Source organism: Kogia breviceps, chromosome 18 (genome assembly GCF_026419965.1).
Source record: "Kogia breviceps isolate mKogBre1 chromosome 18, mKogBre1 haplotype 1, whole genome shotgun sequence".
Classification (NCBI taxonomy): Eukaryota; Metazoa; Chordata; class Mammalia; order Artiodactyla; family Physeteridae; genus Kogia; species Kogia breviceps.
In genome coordinates this window covers 45,092,736-45,111,652 of record NC_081327.1, presented here as the reverse complement: position 1 = coordinate 45,111,652, position 18,917 = coordinate 45,092,736, and the positions used below count along the sequence as shown (strand labels likewise).

Sequence of the window (18,917 nt, the reverse complement as noted above, 5' to 3'; positions counted from 1 at the left end):
CCCTCGTCAAAGTAGAGTCACGGCTTTAAAAAGAAACTGCGGGGCTCCAGAGTCACACACTGCTAAGTGCCGTATGCCGGAAGGTCGTGAGTGTACGACCTGTGTCATCTTATGAAACAGGAGCATGATTACATAGTGCTTGGGCTTTGGAGGTGTATTAAGAAGCTAAGCGAAGAGACTTGCCCTTGCCAAGTAAAATACAGCTCTGTTTCGTGTAGTTACCATGTTTAATATGGAATATCTATATTTCATACAGATATTTGGAATTCATATAATGTGGAGATAAGTGCCCCTGTAAATGAATTGGAGGATAAAACAGTACCTTCTGATTGTTTTCTCTATTCCTCCCAGGGCTGGAACAACACAGCTATGAAGGCTGAGCAGATGGCTTTTCCACGAGGCCACGGAGCCTGGTTCCCACTAAGGGGTGATCCCCTTCAGGTAATAAACCCATTTAATTCCAGTGTCGCTGCCTTCGCCGGGAGGGCAGGCTACAATCAGCTTGCTGGTGACGGGTGTTTTGCTGCCTGATGGGTTTCCTCCAAAGTAGACCGTGATGTTGTTGATCTTCTTGGGCTTCACGGAGTCTACGGCGCGGACGGAGAAGGCCGGGTTCTCCACCGTGCAGGAGAAGGTGGCCGGGTGGTGGAAGACGTTCTTGAAGGGGATGGCTATGCTGAACCCGGCTCGGATCAGGAAGGGGCCTTGCGGCTTGGGGGGCAGAGCCACTCCGAAGAGGGGGATGAGGTACTCGCTGCCCACGAGCGACGACAGGCTCAGGGAGCCCTTGCTCTCGCCCAGGCGGCTGGGCTCGAAGTACACCTCCACGCTCACCTCGGTGCCGCCCTGCACCGCGGGGCCCGTGTAGAGGACCTTTTCCGTGTGGAAGTCTGGACAGTCGGTCTGAAAGGGGAACAGACGTGCTCGGCTCAGCCAGGACCCTGACGAGCAAAGCAGCAGCTCAGGTCCGTCCGCACAGCCCTCCACCCTCCGACATGCGTGAGGACGGGCAGGTTACACAAAAGCTGTGCCCTTAACCCCCCTTGGAGAGTAGCTGTTACTAGCTGATCCCCGTTTTACTACCAAGAAGCCAAGGCCAAGAGATGTTAAATAGACACCCAGCGGGCCGATATGGGTGGCGGTCCTGGGGGCCGCTGCCCCGTATCCCGTGCTTCTTTCCTTCCACTGCCCCTGGAGGACCGGAGGTTCTGGCTCCTCATGGACGGGTGGGACTCGTTCTGGACGATAAGTTGAGAGCAGAAGTGCAAGGTGTCCCTTCCACACTAGAGCGTTTATTTGCCAGAGCAAGTCCCTCTGGGGTCTTTTCACCCCTCTGCTGCTCTGACTGGAAACATCTGAGATAGTGGTTGCCCCTCCGCCTGGATGCCCGAGTGGCTGTGATGAGCAGAGTCCCCTGCTGACCCTCCCTGGATAGAGAAGCACGAACAGGAGGCAAACCTTTGTTGTTTTAAGCCACTGAGATATTGGGGCTGTTTGTTACTACAGAGTAAACCAGGCTTCTCCTGACGGATGGGGCTGATCAAGAGCCTATGCCTCTTCAAAAACCGTGAATCACTACGTTGTACACCTGAAACTTATAAAATACTGGACATCAACTATACCTCAGTTAAAAATAGAGCCTACGCCTTGTGACCGTGGCCGTGGGACTCTGATGTTAACTGGCACACGCCCACCCGGTGTAAGGCTACACTCCTTGTTGCTGGGTGTGGTCCTATGAAGTTTTCTTCAGTGGAATGTGAGTGGAAGTGACGTATGCAGCTGCCCCGTTTTCCCCAGGTAGCTGGCTGCAACGTGCACGTCCCAGTAAACCACCTTGGTCTGTGTGGACCGAAGCAACTCCCCATAGAGGGAAGAGCATCAGGAAAGAAGGGTCTGGGTGCCTGATGTCATGGAGCTGCCATTCCAGCCCAAACTGCTTCTGCCCACACTGCTGTCTGAGAGAGGAATAAACTACTATTCTATTGGTTTGCAGGGCTTTCAGTTTCAGTAGTTAATCCTATATTCACACTGATTTAATAGGTAACATATTTGGAACACTTACTACGGGCCAGGATTTGTTTTATATACCTATTTAAAATTCCTGACAGCTATCCTGTGAGAGTGTTAGTAAACTAGTCATACAAGGAGAAAATGGTGAAGCCAGGATGCAAATCCAGGTCTGTTGGATTCCACAGTCGATACTCATGACCACTAAGCTCTACTGTCTCACTGTGCTGACCACTGAGTATGCTGTGCGAAGCAAAACTCCCCCAACCCCAGCTTGTTACGCTAGAAAGTCTGTGAGGAAGAACCCAGGCCTGGTACTCTTTGTTTCTAGCTGGGAGTTTCCAACTAGAGAAAGCACCTGAGTCTGAGTTTCACATTTCTGTACCGCCCCCCCCCCCCCCCCGTGTCCCCATGCCATTATTTTGGAGCCCAGACTTCTGGAAAGCAAAGGGCACAGGGTGAGGCAGGGGCTGCTCACCCTGCAGTAGTATTCTGTCTTCTGCCGGGCGTAATTGGTGAACTTGGCAAAGATGCTCTGGCCACTGCCAAGAACAGCCTGGAAGTAGACGGGCTTTTCAGGCAGTGCTGGCGTGGTCTTCAAACTGAGCTCATATGGGTAGTAACCCAAATCACTGTTGTACAGTGTTAGTTTCCCGAAGGTTTCTCCAGCTTTCAAGGGCTGGAATTCAAATGAGAATGTGCCCTGCAAGAGAAGACAAAGGCTCCTGAGATGCTGAACGTCTGACCCATCCTCTGCTCCCCGGTGACCTCACAGCAGGTTGGTAGCAGATGCTCACACTGATCTTGAGCCTGGGGAACCTCTGTCCAAACAAGTCCACTTTTCCCCCTCTGGACCCCTTCTCCCTTTCCCTGGTCTGGGTATTTCTATATCTGGAATCTCTTTGAATCTAAAAATAGGTACTGGATCCTCTCTTGAGAAGCATAATTATGGAGATGGGGGTGGGTGGGCTGGAGGAGCAGGAGGGCTGAAGGTCAGGCAGTTCCTTCTTTGTTCACAGCCCATCTCTGAACAGTTTCCTGGGGTCTATCATCATTTGGGGGAGGCTTTCTCCTTCCTCTATTATCATCCAAAGCAAAACAAAACAAGAGCCAAGGAGTACTGCTTATAATAGCAAAACAAGGGAAACAATTCAAATGCATTAGCAGTAAGAGATTGGGTAAACAAAGTATTCTTTATTCACTTCAGTGGAATATTATGTAGCCATTACAAAGGAAGAGGCAAAGCTCTAAGCGTTGAAATAAAAGGTGTTGCTAATATTTTAAGTGGAAGAAAGAAGGTTCTAGAAATGTATATAAAGCTCTAGAAATGTATATGAGCTTATTTTTGTGGAGAAGATTATGTCTATGTATGTACAGAAAAGAGACAAGGGTATGTTGAATTGTTACCAGTAGTTACTGAGGTTGGGGGAAATGGGACTGTGGGGACTTTTACTTTCTATTTCATGTACTTTTTTTGTAGGGTTAAAATTTTGTTTTTATCATGAGTAGGTATTGGTTTTTTTTGTTTTTGTTTTTTTAAAAAAAACTACTTCTGGGCTTCCCTAGTGGCGCAGTGGTTACGAATCCGCCTGCCAATGCAGGGGACATGGTTTGAGCCCTGGTCTGGGAAGATCCCACACGCCACGGAGCAGCTAAGCCCGCGAGCCACAACTACTGAAGCCCGTGTACCTAGAGCCCACGCTCCGCAACGAGAGAAGCCACCGCAATGAGAAGCCCGCGCACCGCAACGAAGAGTAGCCCCCGCTCGCCACAACTAGAGAAAGCCCACACACAGCAACAAAGACCCAACGCAGCCAAAAATAAAATAAATTAAATTTATAAAAAGACAACAAAAGAAAACTACTTCTTCCTGAACAATAAAATAAAGAGGATATCACTAAAATTATTGTAGATGTTTAACAGAGAATACAGTACAAAAATTTACATGATCTTACCACAATTAAAAAAATTTGGATGAAAATGGACAAATGTATAAACAAATATAAATGACAGAAACAGACTCAAAAGATAAAGAAAACCCATATAGTCCTATAACCATTAAAGATATTCAATCAATAGTAAAAAAAAAAAATTTCCCTTAACAAAATTCCGGATCACAAAACTTTACTTTTAAGTTCTACCAATCTAATATTCCACAAGTTCTTCCAGAGAAAAGAAAAAGAGGAAACCTACCTCAGCTAACATAATCTTGACATCAGAATCCAACAAGGAGAAAGGAAGATTGGATGCCAGTTTCCCTGCTGAACATATATATAAAATGTCTAATAAAAATGTTATCCAACTGATCCAGCAACATATATAAAAGAGAATACTACATGACTAAGTTGGGCTTATTCCATGAATGAAAAGTTGGTTTAACACTGGAAAAACCAATCAGTTGCCATATTAACAAATTAAAAGGAATACAATCAAATGAGCATCTCAATAGATGCAGTAAAAGTATCTGATAAAACTCAACATCCATTCATAGCGTTTTTAAAAAAGCTCTTAGCAAACTAGGAATAGGAGATATCCTTAATCTGATAAAGGGTACATATAAGAAACCCCAAACAAACATCATAATAAATGGTGAAACTTTGAAAGCTTTCCCTTCAAAATCAGGAACAAGACAATGCCTTCTGTTGCCTTTCTGGTCAACATTGTTCTGGAGTCCTAGATAGCCCTGTAAGGCATGAAAAAGTACTTAAAGGAAAAGGTTTAGAACGAAAGAAACAAAATTGTAATTACCTACAGATGATATGATTGTACATGTACAAAATATAAGAATCTACAATTTAAAATATTATTAAGTGAATTTTATTTATAAGATGTTTGGGTAAAAGGTGATATACAAAAATCAGTTATATTTCTAAATGATTGCAACAAATATTTAGAATATGAAATTTTAAAAAGATGCTATTTATAATAGCATCAAAATATACAAAACCTAGAAATAAATCTAACAAAGGATGAGTAAAGCCTCTACATAGAAAACAAAAAACATATTATTGAGAGAAATTAAAGAAGACTTAATGGAGATTTGCTTATGGGTTGGAAATCTCAATACTATAAAGATTCAAATTCTCCCCTATGACAGGCTCCAAGATGGCCCCCAGTAACCCCTACTTCCTGGTATTCACACTCTCATATAGTCCTCTCCCACAATGAACCAGGTTGGTCTATGTGACCGCAAGTATGTGGCAGAGGAGATGGGATGTCGCTTCTGAGATTAAGAGGAAAAGACTGTGGTTTCTGTCTTGTGCACCCTCTTTCTTCTTTGCTGCCTCACTTTCTTTTATTTTTTAAATTTTTAATATTTTTTGCTGCATTGGGTCTTCGTTGCTGCGTGCGGGTTTTCTCTGGTTGCGGTGAGTGGGGGCTACTCTTCGTTGTGGTGCGCGGGCTTCTTATTGTGGTGGCTTCTCTTGCTGCAGAGCACGGGCTCTAGGAATGTAGGCTTCAGTAGTTGTGGTACGCGGGCTCAGTAGTTGTGGCATGCAGGCTCAGTAGTTGTGGTGCGCAGGCCTAGTCGCTCCGTGGCATGTGGGATCTTCCTCGCCAAGGATCAAACCCATGTCCCCTGCGTTGGCAGGCGAATTCTTAACCACTACGCCACCAGGGAAGTCCCCTCACTTTCTTTTAGATCGCTCACTCTAAGGTACGTGAGCTGCCTCGTTGAAAGCAGCTCGCGGGAGAGGCCACATGGTGAGGAACTGAAGCTTCCAGCTAACAGCCAGCAAGGAACTAGGACCTTTCCAACAACCAACCACATGAGTAAGTTTGGAAGCAGATTATCCAGCCCCAGTCCAGCCTAGGGATGCCTAGAGTCCTGGCTGACAACTGACATCCTCATGAAAGCCCCTGAGCCAAAACCACCCGGTTAGGCGGCTGCTCTTAGATTCCTGATCCTCAGAAACTGTGTAGGTAATAAATGTCTGTTGTTTTAAGTTGCTGAGTTTTGGAATAATTTGTTGTGGATCAACAGAAAACTTATACATTCTTTTTTTTTTTCCTTCTGCACCGCGCAGCTTGTGGGATCTTAATTCCCCAACCAGGTATTGAACCCAGGCCCGTGACAGTGAAAGCATGGAGTCTTAACCACTGGACCATCAGGGAATACCCCAGAAAACTTATACATCCTTAAAATAATCTATAGACTTAATTTAATCCCAATCAAAATCCCAACAGAGTATTTTTTAAGGAACTTGACAAGCTGATTTAAAAATATATATGGAAATGCAAAGGGCCAAAAATGCAATACTATTCTTGCCAAGGTACTCTTGAAAAAAAAGAATATAAGAGATTATTAAGTCTTAATATAAAGCTAGAGTGATTGCTTGCTTGGCCATATATCAAGCTATACTATAAAACTGTATAATTAGGATGCTGTGGTATTGGTACAAGTTCAGAAATTGAGTCATTATTATATTATAGGAAACCTAGAACAGATCCATGCATGTATGGACACTTGATTTATTTCACAAATGGCCATATAAATCAGTGCAGAAAAGACGGTCTTTGTAGTAACACAGTCTGAGATGATTTATATTCACTTGCAGAAAAAGGAAACTTGACTCTTGCCTCATGTCATACATTAAAACCAGTTCCAGGTTTTGAGCAAGATGATAGCAGCAGCCGCTGCACAGTCTTCCCAAATCCCCCACAAAACACTCAGACCAACCAGCTTGACGACAACATCTATAACATAAATAAGTGAAAAGATAAGCTACCAGCTCCAAAAGATGGGTGAGTAGGGCTGATTACTCACAGCCATGAGACTGGTGTGAGTAAGCCACTGTCTGGGAGGAGTGGGAGAGAGAGCAAAGGAACATCAGTCTGAGAGCCAGAGAATCACCCTAGATTGAGGGTCCCACTCAACCTGGGAAAATTGACAGGACAACTGACCACAGCAGCCTAAGCTGGAAGGATGTTCTCAGGATCTAGTTTATTGCTAACTGTAAACATGTCACAATAAGATTGGGTGACATGGGGCAGCTTAAAACCAAGTTACTTAAACTCCCTTCTAAGACAAAACCTTGTGCCGAGACAAACCTCTGAGAGTAGAATCTATTTGACTGTGACTGAGACACTGAGGGCAAAGGAAGGATAAAGCTCAGATAAAGGTGGGGAGAAAAAAGAAAAAAAAAACCCTAAAAAGTACAAAGCTGTATTTTAAAAAATATTTGTGGTATGAACAGAAGAGAGAATCTTAGTTATGTGAAGCTACAAAAGGTATCCAGGGTCACTTTTTCCTTCTAAAAAGCATGGAAAAAGTTAGAATGAACAACAGAAAAGGAATAAAAAGGTGAATGATGAGTAGAATAATATTGCTATAGACATTGAAGACATGCCAGGAAGAGATCACTATAAAACAAAGAGAAAAAGAAAACACAGAACAGATAAGATAAACAGAAAGTACAGATTTGCATGTACACCTGAATACGTCACTATTTACACTCAATATAAATGGTGTGAATGCTCAAGTGAAAAGGAAGCCTTGCTAGACTGGGTTAAAAAACCAAATCCATCTCATCTGTACACTGTTTATAAGAGACACGTTTAGATTATACGGATAGAGAAAGATTGAAAGTATGATGATTAAAAAATACCCACAACAGGGCTTCCCTGGTGGTGCACTGGTTGAGAGTCCGCCTGCCGATGCAGGGGACACGGGTTCGTGCCCCGGTCCGGGAGGATCCCGCATGCCGCAGAGCGGCTGGGCCCATGAGCCATGGCCGCTGAGCCTGCGCATCCGGAGCCTGTGCTCCGCAACGGGAGAGGCCACAACAGTGAGAGGCCCGCATATCGCAAAAAACCAAACCAAACCAAAAACACCCACACCATGCAAATGCTAACCAAAAGAAACCTATATTAATATTAGACAAAATAGATTTTAAGGCAAAAAGTGTTACTAGAGACAAAGAAGATCACTTTATAATGAAAAGAGTTTCAAGTCACCAGAAAGATATTATAATTTTTATTTAACTAGTAATATAGCTTCAAAGTATATACATGAAGCAAAACATGACAGAACTACAAAGATAAGTAGACAGATCCACAATCATAGTAGTACATGTTAATATACTCCCCTAAAACTGATCAAACAAGCAGACAAGACTCTCAGTAAGGCTAAAGAAAACTGAACAACAAAACAGCAAATACATTCTTTTCAAAAAGAGATGGAGAATTAAAAAAAAAAAGACTATATTGGGCCATAGAGCATGTCTAAAAAAATTCTAGAGTACTGAAATAACATGGAATATATTCTCTGAGCACAAAATAATTTTAAAACGTGGTAACTAGAAAAATCCACATCTTTGGAAATTAAGAAACTTCTAATAAACCAGGAGTCAAAAAAGAAGTATTAATAATAGTGAAAATTAGAACACTTTTGAACTTAATGATAAAAAATACTACATATAAATATAGAAACTTGTATGCTGCAGCTAAAGCAGGACTTGGAGATTTATAATCTTAAGTGTGTATATTAGAAAATAAAGAAGACTACAAGTTAATTCCCTAAGCATTTATCTTTGAAATTAGTTAAAGCACCACTAAGCCGAAGGAAGCAGAAGGAAGGGAATAACAAAGATAAGAGTGGAAATCAATCAACTAGAAAGCAACCATTCAATAGGGCGTAACAACAAAGCCCAAAGATGCTTTTTTGGAAAAAAAAAAAATTGAGAAACCTCTAGCAAGGTTGATCAAGAAACAAAGAGAGCTTTAGAAGGTACGAGACGGCTCCTGGGACGGTGCCAGGCATGAATGCAGTGTGGCTTTTGATGGCTTCTGGTGGACAGGTGTGTACCAAAGGGATGAGAACCGCTGCTGGGGTCTTAAAGCACAAGCTTAATGCTGTATCCATGGGCAAATGGGCACTATGCAGGAAGTTAAGCACTATGTAGGCACTAAGCTGAAAATTGAAGGGGTGGACTTGAATCCTTGACCTGTCTGGGCCAACTTTTTGATCCTGGGTACACGTTTTTATCCATGGATGGCTTGCTTGGGGTGCAAATTTTGGAGATCTTTTATATAAAGTTTGATTAAATTTCATTAAATTTTTGCAGGTGTCAAGAGAGGTTACTGGTTACAACGCAGGGAGCAAGAAGTTTTAAGTAAAGGCAAATGTGTTACCCTGAAGACTTCAAGGGCATTTATGACAGTAGTCATGCATCTTAACAGTTGACCGGCAGCTGGATGGATGGATGCTCATGGGATAGGAGAGGAAACAACTTTCCGTTTTTTTAAAAGCCTATTTTATTTATTGGTCATGCTGCACAGCATGTAGGATCTTAGTTCCCCCATCAGGGATTGAACCCGTGCCCCCTCTAGTGGAAGCACAGAGCCCTAACCACTGGACCACCAGGGAATTCTCCAACTTTGAATTTTAATAAATATTTATGAACCAAAAAAAAAAAAAAAAGAAACAAAGAGAGAAGGCATAATAACCAATATTAGAAATGAAAAGGGGACGTCACATAAAAAAGGTAATAAGGGCTTCCCTGGTGGGGCAGTGGTTGAGAGTCCGCCTGCTGGTGCAGGGGACGCGGGTTCGTGCCCCAGTCTGGGAGGATCCCACGTGCCACAGAGCGGCTGGGCCGCTGAGCCTGCGCGTCCCGAGCCTGTGCTCCACAATGGGAGGGGCCACGGCAATGAGAGGCCCGCGTACTGCAAAAAAAAAAAAAAAAAAAAGTAATAAGATTCATGCTGTGAGACCTAAAGTTCTTATAAGGTTGTCTAAAATGAAAAAACACGTCAGCCGGGCTGTTGATAGCTCCCTGGGTGCTAAATGTGTCAGTGACAGGATCAAACATGCTCTGCTCTCCTTATTGAGGAGAAGAAAATCGTTGAGAAAGTATCGAAGGCAAAAGCCCAGAGTCAGAAAGCTAAATTAAAAATGTAGCTTTTTTTGACAGTCTCTTCAATAAGTGGTGCTGAGAAAACTGGACAGCTACATGTAAAAGAATGAAATCAGAACACCTCCTAACACCATACACAAAAATAAACTCAAAATAGATTAAACACCTAAAAGTAAGGCTGGACACTGTAAAACTCTTAGAGGAAAACATAGGCAGAACACTCTTTGACATAAATCACAGCAAGATCTTTTCTGACCCACCTCCTAGAGTAGTGAAAATAAAAACAAAAATAAACAAATGGGACCTAATGAAACTTAAAAGCTTTTGCACAGCAAAGGAAACCATAAACAAAACGAGAAGAGAACCCTCAGAATGGGAGAAAATATTTGCAAGCAAAGCAACCGACAAGGGATTAATCTCCAAAATATACAAACAGCTCATGCAGCTCAATATCAAGAAAAACAACTCAATCAAAGAATGGGTGGAAGACCTAAATAGACATTTCTCCAAAGAAGACATACAGATGGCCAACAAACACACAAAAAGATGCTCAACATCACTAATCATTAGAGAAATGCAAATCACAACTACAATGAGGTATCACCTCATGCCGGTCAGACTGGCCATTATCAAACCCTCTACAAACAATAAATGCTGGAGAGGGTGTGGAGAAAAGGGAACCCTTTTGCACTGTTGGTGGGGATGTAAATTGATACAGCCACTACGGAGAACAGTATGGAGGTTCCTTAAAAAACTAAAAACAGAGCTACCATATGGCCCAGCAATCCCACTACTGGGCATATACCCAGAGAAAACCATTCAAAAAGACACATGCACCCCAATGTGCTTTGCAGCACTATTAACTATAGCCAGGACATGGAAGCAACCTAAATGTCTATCAACAGAAGAATGGATAAAGAAGATGTGGTACATATATACAATTGAATATTACTCAGCCATAAAAAGGAACGGAATTGTGCAATTTGCAGAGACATGGATGGCCATAGAGAATGAGTGAAGTAAGTCAGAAAGAGGAAAACACATATCGTATAATATCACTTATTTGTGGAATCTGGAAAAATGATACAGATGAACTTATTTGCAAAGCAGGAATAGAGACACAGATGTAGAGAACGGATGTATGGATACCGGGGGTGGGCGAGTGGGATGAATTGGGAGATTGGGATTGACATATATACACTACTATGTATACAATAGATAATTAATGAGAACCTACGGTATAGCACAGGGAACTTCTGAACTGTGGTCTAGTCATTTAGGATAGTCTACAGCGGTGAGGATGAGTGAACCTCAGCTGTGGGCAACGGCACGGAGGACCGTCACAATTCACAACTCTGAGCGAAAGAAATAAAACATTACAGAATGTATATAGTATGATTTCTTTTGCATAAAGTTCAGAAACGGGCAAAACTAAACTATATTGCTTTAAAGCAAGACATGATCATTACAAAATAAGGATAGTGGTAACTTTTAGGAGTGAGGGAGAGAGGGGTGTCTGGGGAGGTGGCAATTTTTAATTTCTTGGCCTGGGTATTGGTTTAAAAGACATTTATTTCATAATTTTTTGTTTAAACAAACATGTTTGCGTGCATATACATGTTTATATGTACACATACATATATGTATATGTATGTTTTATGTACTTTTCTGTATAGCTCACAGTGAAAAACTATAAAAACACAAAAAAATAAAGGGCATGGAAACTCTCTCTGAAGAACAAAAGAGATAACTAGATTCTGAACGTGAAGCAAGAGACAGAGTGGGAGTGCAGGGAACAGGCCAGGTGGGCTGAAGTTGGGGAAACAGAAGAGATTTTGACGGAATCCGGACAGTGAAAGTTTGGAGTGACAAACTGATGAAAAGAGCGTCTATCTTCCCGCCAGTTCATGACTCTGGGCCATGTCTGCCCGGCCAGTCAAAGCCTTCTTGGGACACCTCCCTGAAGTGGTCTGTGCATAAACAAGCACATAGACAAGTGTGTATGTGTGTGTGTGTGTGTTGTACACTTGATACACTATTATGTGTCCCTTGCTGTCCTTTTCACCACATATATTCTATGTGACTTATGTAATTAGGAAAAACAAGAAGAATTTTTTTTTTTTTTAGATGTTGGGGGTAGGAGTTTATTAATTAATTTATTTATTTTTGCTGTGTTGGGTCTTCGTTTCTGTGCGAGGGCTTTCTCTAGTTGTGGCAAGGGGGGGGTCACTCTTCATCGCGGTGTGCGGGCCTCTCTCACCATTGTGGCCTCTCTTGTTGCGGAGCACAGGCTCCAGACGCGCAGGCTCAGTAGTTGTGGCTCACGGGCCTAGTTGCTCTGCGGCATGTGGGATCCTCCCCAGCATGTGGGATCCTCCCAGACCAGGGCTCGAACCCATGTCCCCTGCATTAGCAGGCAGACTCTCAACTACTGCGCCACCAGGGAAGCCCCCAAGAAGAATATTTTAAATTTGAGCAAGGCAAACAAACACATAATAGAGACAAGTCCCTTTTACATGCCTGAACCAAAGCTCTATGTGGCCCTGGTTCATGTGAGGACTTGGGCAAAAGAGGAAAGGAGAGAACAGGAGCCTGGTCCATCAGTCGATCATCCCCTGCCCTCCTGACCACGGCCAAGGCTGGCCCAACTAAGGGATGCAGAACGTGGCTCCAGAGGCCCCCTGGGCAGAGCCTCCAGCACAGATATGGGGGCGGGGAGGCCCTGGCAGGCAGGGTCATACCTCAGAGTTGGCCGGCACCACAAACTGGGAGGGCAGGCTGATGTCGGGCACCCTGCATTCCGTGGAGAAGGTCACCGAGTAGGGCAGGGGGTTCTCCACCTTGATGGAGGCCGAAGTGCTCTGCCGGACAGGGCTCACCATCTCGATGGTTTTGATGATGCCTGAAGGGACGGCCCTGAAACTCGCCGTGTAGTATAGGAACTCGCCGGTCGCCTCGTTTCGGAAGATCACCTGGGTTCACAGAAAGGGTGGGAGGAAGTGGGCAGAGCAGCGGGGCTAGCCCAGGGTCTCCTCCGCCGTCTACAGGATCCTTCTCCCTGTTCGCAGTGTGTGGACACGTGAAGCTCAGGGAGCAGGCCGACACAGGCCCTCCCAGCCCCTGTGAACCCTGCCAGCCAGCCCTTCTCTTCAGGTATTCCGCTCTGGCTTCTCCCAGGTGAGAGAGCATGAAGGAGCCTGGGGTGCTTTAGGAGAGGCTAGAGCAGCACCATCTAGTGTTGAAGATGAAGGTGTCCCCAGTGGGGACAGCTGAGTGGCCCTGGAGAACAATCAAGACCTCAAGAGGTTCATGTTGTGGTGGGCTTCACTCCAATTCCTGCGGCGGCTGGAATAGTTAATAATATTAATAATAATGATAATGATAATGATAGCATCTAACACTTGATTACTGTGTACTAGGCACTGGAAGCGCTTATTTAATTCATGCAATTTGTAGGCAACGTGACTATTCCCCTCTCCGGTTTTTCTAAACATGAGCAAACGGGCTTAGCAAGTTTTTATCTTGCCCAGGGTCACAGGCAGAGTAGTATCAGAACCAGGATTTGAGCCCAGGTTGGCCTGACTCCAGAGCTCACACTTGTAACTGCAGTGCATTGTCCCCTCACCCCTGTGTCTGACCTGTTGATAAGCTGCTCCCCTTTTTCAGTTCTTTCCCTGGATGACTGATGATGTTGAGCATTTTCTCATGTGCTTCTTGGTCATTCACATATTCACTCCTGTGACCTAGAGTCTACTCCAGTTTTTTGCTTTTTTTAATACCTTGAGTTGTTTATCTTATTACAATAGGTGGTAATAGTTCTTTACATACCTGCCTTTTTACTTTCAATCTCTTCCTGTCTTTAAATTTAGAGTGCTCTGATACCCTCTGTATTTTAATTGGAGTGTTTAGTCTTTTACATTTAAAGTAATCATTTATATGTTTGGGTTGAAGTCAGCCCTTTTGCTATTTCTTTTCCATTTGTCTCTTATTTTTTCATTCCTTGCTTGCTACTTTCCTGTCTTCTTTTGGATCAATGTGTAATCTTTTTTTTTCTTTTTTTGCGGTACGCGGGCCTCTCACTGTTGTGGCCTCTCCCGTTGTGGAGCACAGGCTCCGGACGCGCAGGCTCAGCGGCCATGGCTCACGGGCCCAGCTGCTCCGCGGCATGTGGGATCCTCCCGGACCGGGGCACGAACCCGCGTCCCCTGCATCGGCAGGCGGACTCTCAACCACTGCGCCACCAGGGAAGCCCGGCAGGTGGATTCTTAACCACTGCACCACCAGGGAAGTCCCTTCCCTTGTATTTCAAAAAATATATTTACTGGTATTTTTCTGTTCATACCTACAGTTTACAAATAGCTCTAATTCTCTCCCTACCCTTGTCTATGAATGAGAAAATCTCTCATCTCCCCAGTTGCTTCCAAACGAAAGAAATGTTTTTTCATTGCCATATTTTATCCCTCCCCTCGCTATTTCCTATATTGAGGTCATATGAAATATTAATTTCAGATTTCTTTTCAACAATTATTTGAAATTACCTATCAATTTAATTTTAATTCTTTGTTCTTTGTATCCTTGTACTTTCCTCTTGGATTCATTTACAAGAGGAATCTTTTTTTTTTTTTTTTTTTTTTTTTTTTTCCGGTACGCGGGCCTCACACTGTTGGTGGCCTCTCCCATTGCGGAGCGCAGGCTCCGGAAGCACAGGCTCAGCGGCCACGGCTCACGGGCCCAGCCGCTCCGCGGCATGTGGGATCCTCCCGGACCGGGGCACGAACCCGCGTCCCCTGCATTGGCAGGCGGACTCTCAACTACTGCGCCACCAGGGAAGCCCAAGAGGAATCATTTTGCTAATTAGAATTAATGTTTCATATTTTCCACTGTATCTGTTAACGTAAATATAAATTGTTTACAAATTAAAAAAAAGAAAAAAAAATTTTAATTTTGTAGCACTTCTTTCAGATAGGGATTGTGTATATGGGTTGGTTACTTTGAGTCTTTGCATGTTTAAAAGTGTCTTTATTTTGCTCTCATGATAGTCTAGTCTGGAAAAAGCATTCGAAATTGAAAGTCATTCTAAACAGTTTGAATAGCTTACCCTATTGCTTTTGGTATTCAGTGTTGCCATGAGAAATCTGATGTTACTGTGAATATTACTTCCATCTATTTTCTCTAGAATTATTTAGGACTTTCTCTTTTATCCCAGTTTTCTGAAATTTTGTTCTCATGTACTTAGATGTGAGTCTGTTTTTCATTCACCTTGGTTGGCAACTTGGTGGGTTCCTTCAATTAGAAGACACAGACTTTGTCAAATAGTTCTGGACATTTTTTTCTTCAGTTATTTCGTAGAGTATTTTCTTCCTTTTATTATCTTGTTTTTCTGTTTTGGGAGCTCCTATTAGATGGGTATTAGAACTTCTTGATATATATTTTATGTCTCATATTTCCTTTCAGCTTTATTGAGATACAATTCACATGCTATACAGTTCACCCATTTAAAGTGTACAATTTAGTGCTTTTTAAATATATTCACAACGTGATCCAACCATCCCCACACTCAATTTTAGAACATTTCACCACCCCCAAAAGAAGCCCTGTCCCCAGTAACAGTCATTCCCACTTTCCCCTAATCCATCCCTTGTAGTCCTACGCACCACTAGTCTACCTTCTGTTCCTGTAGATTTGCCTCTTCTGGACATTTCATTTAAACAAAATCATATAATATGTGGCCATTTGTGACTGACTTCGTTCACTTAGCATAATGTTTTCAGCATTCATTTCAGTGTTGCATGAATCAGTACTTTGTTCCCATTACTTTTTTATTACCAAATAATATTCCATTGTATTTATCCATTCACTAGTTGATGGAAATTTTAGGTTGTTTCCATTTTTTGGCTTTGATGAATAACAATGCTATGAACATTTATGTACAGGTTTTTGTGTGGACGTATGTTTTCACCTAGTTTGGGTATAAATTGCTGATTTCTATGGTAACTCTATGTTTATCCATTTGAGGACCTGACTGTCTTCTAAAGCAGCTGCACTATTTACACTCCCACCAGCACTGCATGAAAGATTCATGTTCTGCGCACCCTTGCCAGTACTTGTTATTCTTTCCTTTTGTTCTTGCCGTTTCTTTGTGCTCACATGCTATTTTTTCACTTTAAAATCTTTCCCTCGGTGGTTCTGTCCTCCATCTTGGCTTCAAGTACTACCTGTAAGCAGGTAATTCCTGTATAATTCTCTTCAGCCCTGACCTCTCAGTGAGCCACTGACCCACATGCTCCTTTGCTTTACAGCACTGAGGCCATTTTATAATTATGCATTCGTAGTGCAATTATTTGATGAAAGTCCATCTCCCTCCACTGGACTGTGTGTTCCAGGACAACAGAGACTGTGCCTATTTTTGATCATTGCTGCATTACCAGCACATCGTACATAGCATACGGCACATGTGCTCAAGAGATGCTTGTTCAATTGACGAATGAATTAGGAGAAACAGCTCACGTGTGAAAGACCCTGAGGAGTCTTAAGAGTCGATGGCTCTGAGCTGAATCCTGGCTCTGATGTTACTAGCTGTGTCCAGGGCTCAGCGTGGTGCTGGACACTCTATAAGCCTCAGAAAAGGGATCTTTTGTTATTACTTTTGTGGTCTGGTGTTTGCTGGTCCACTGTTACCTACGGCTTAAAGTTTTTCACGATTCTGCCACCTTGAAGGCTTGGAATGGACCTACACGTTGGCTGGCTAGCCCTGCAATCTGGTCTCATCTTAAAGAGTCTGGGAATCCTGCATGCCTCTGTCTGGTCCCTCTAAACGGTCAGCCTAACAGGATAACGCTAGGCTGGCTGTGAGAGGGCATCCTCACCCCCAACATGGGGATCATCGGCCTCAGGGTCAAACCTCTGGGGTCCCAGGGCAGAACCTTTAACATGTGGATACCTTTGCTGTGTACAGTCCCTCCTTGTGGGAGAAGAAGTTCAGCTTGTAGTCTTTCTTGGAGGCAGACAGCACATCAATGTAATCAAGGCCCTTTAAGGTGACACTTAGGTCGGGCTTCTCTGGTTTCAACATTTCCACAGTGACCCGGAATCTGGGGGAGCACAGGGGTGCAAGAAGAGAGGACAGACAAAATGAGACAGTTTGCCCAAAGGAAAGAAGGCAGGGTGCCATCTCCACTCTTGATTTCCTGGAAAGCACACGGCTCCAGGGTTCTAGTCTTCACTCTGTCACTAACAATAACAGTAACTACCATTTACTAACCACCTATCTTGTGCCAGAACTGAGTCGGTGCACCACACGTGTTACACTGCAGGCTTTCAGTCCTCACAGTGCCTGTCGGAGGTGCCTCTCGTTATCCTCTCCATCTTACTAGGGAAGAAATTGAGGCTGAGAGAAGGAAGATGACAGCTCAGTTAAAAATGCCTAGGGGCTTCCCTGGTGGCGCAGTGGTTGAGAGTCCGCCTGCCGATGCAGGGCACATGGGTTCGTGCCCCGGTCCGGGAAGATCCCACATGCCGCGGAGCGGCTGGGCCCGTGAGCCATGGCGGCTGAGCCTGTGCGTCTGGAGCCGGTACTCCGCGACAGGAGGGGCCACAGCGGTGAGAGGCCCGCGTAATGCAAAAAAAACCAAAAACAAAACAAAACAAAAAACAATGCCTAGTTATTGGCAGAACTAGCATTTCAGCTTGGGTCTGGGCCTTCATCCACTATGCTGAGCAGGCAGTTCTTTTCTCCCAGCCTTTGGCTTCTTTTCCATAAAAGAAGGGGACCAGGCTGGTTGGCCTCAAGCTCCTCTAGGTCTTCTGTTCTCCTCCACTCTCACTGCAAGTACAAGATCCAAGGGACGTCCTTCTCTTGCCAGTGGCTTAGGTGATAAGACACGGCTTTCAATAATAACAACCACGATTATCGTTTTGATAATAATAATGACAGCTAACATTTACTGAGCACTTATTCTGTGCCAGGCTCTGTTCTAGGAGATTTTCAAGTTATCAGCTGCTCATAGAGAGCACTGAACAGGAGACTCTCTGGGGCTCAGTTCAGGCAATGCCTGGCCACAGCACAGAACTTTGACTCTTTAGCCCCCACTGCCCTCTAGGGGCCCTGACCAGGGGAGGGGCTAGGCTCGACAGTGCAAGTCCTCCCCCCGTCTCCCCCACTCCCTCACCTCTGGGGCTTGTTCAGCCAGTTGGTGACTGGCAAGAGCTCAGTGTAGGGCGTCTTACATGGCACTTCACGGTAGATATTGGCCACGGCTTTGGGGAGCTCAGAAGTCCCATGCAGTACATATAGCCAGCCGGTCCCATCTGGGAGGGGGAAGAAGAGGGTGCCCTAAGAGAAGAAGAAATGTGGTCAGAATGACACAGAGGGTCCTTTATTAGCTACCCCTCAGGCATGGCAGTAGCACAGGATTAATGGAGGCTCTGGAAATAAGCATAACACTTTTGGAAAGCAGCTTGGGAATATGTTCCCAAGAGTCATAAAAATGTTCATGTGTATTTGAACCAGGGATCCCATCCCAAGGAACTTACTGAAGAAAAACCCCTACAGCAGAAAAAGTTACATATATACATACATGTGTATATTAGAACTACTTATATTGATGAGAATTTAGAGATAACTTAAACATCCAACAACTGGGGGATGTTAAATAAATTATGGAACTGTCATTCAGTGAAATATTAGTCAGTCGTTAAAAATGATTATCACAGGGCTTCCCTGGTGGCGCAGTGGTTGAGAGTCCGCCTGCTGATGCAGGGGACATGGGTTCGTGCCCTGGTCTGGGAAGATCCCACATGCCGCGGAGCGGCTGGGCCCGTGAGCCATGGCCACTGAGCCTGCGTGTCCGGAGCCTGTGCTCCGCAAAGGGAGAGGCCACAACAGTGAGAGGCCCGCGTACCGCAAAAAAAAAAAAAAAAAAAAAAAGAAGATTATCACAAAGATTACACAGTTAAATAGAAAAATGCTCATGATATAATGTAAAGTAAAAGTAAACAGGATGCAAAACTGAGGATGCTGTGATGGCAGCTATGGCTGTATTTGAATAAGGA

General features: G+C 44.0%; 1 protein-coding gene across 1 annotated transcript in view; it reads right to left on the bottom strand.

The window, feature by feature from the left end:
* Positions 1-420: 420 nt before the first annotated feature.
* Positions 421-18,917, bottom strand: part of HYDIN (HYDIN axonemal central pair apparatus protein) — a 431,864-nt gene continuing 413,367 nt past the window's right edge. The window contains exons 83-87 of the mRNA XM_059043993.2: positions 18,035-18,198; positions 16,807-16,957; positions 12,608-12,838; positions 2,486-2,710; positions 421-903 (exon numbers count right to left, since the gene is read on the bottom strand). Of these exons, the coding sequence (XP_058899976.1) occupies positions 421-903; positions 2,486-2,710; positions 12,608-12,838; positions 16,807-16,957; positions 18,035-18,198 (1,254 nt within the window). The remainder of the gene's footprint in view (positions 904-2,485; positions 2,711-12,607; positions 12,839-16,806; positions 16,958-18,034; positions 18,199-18,917) is intronic.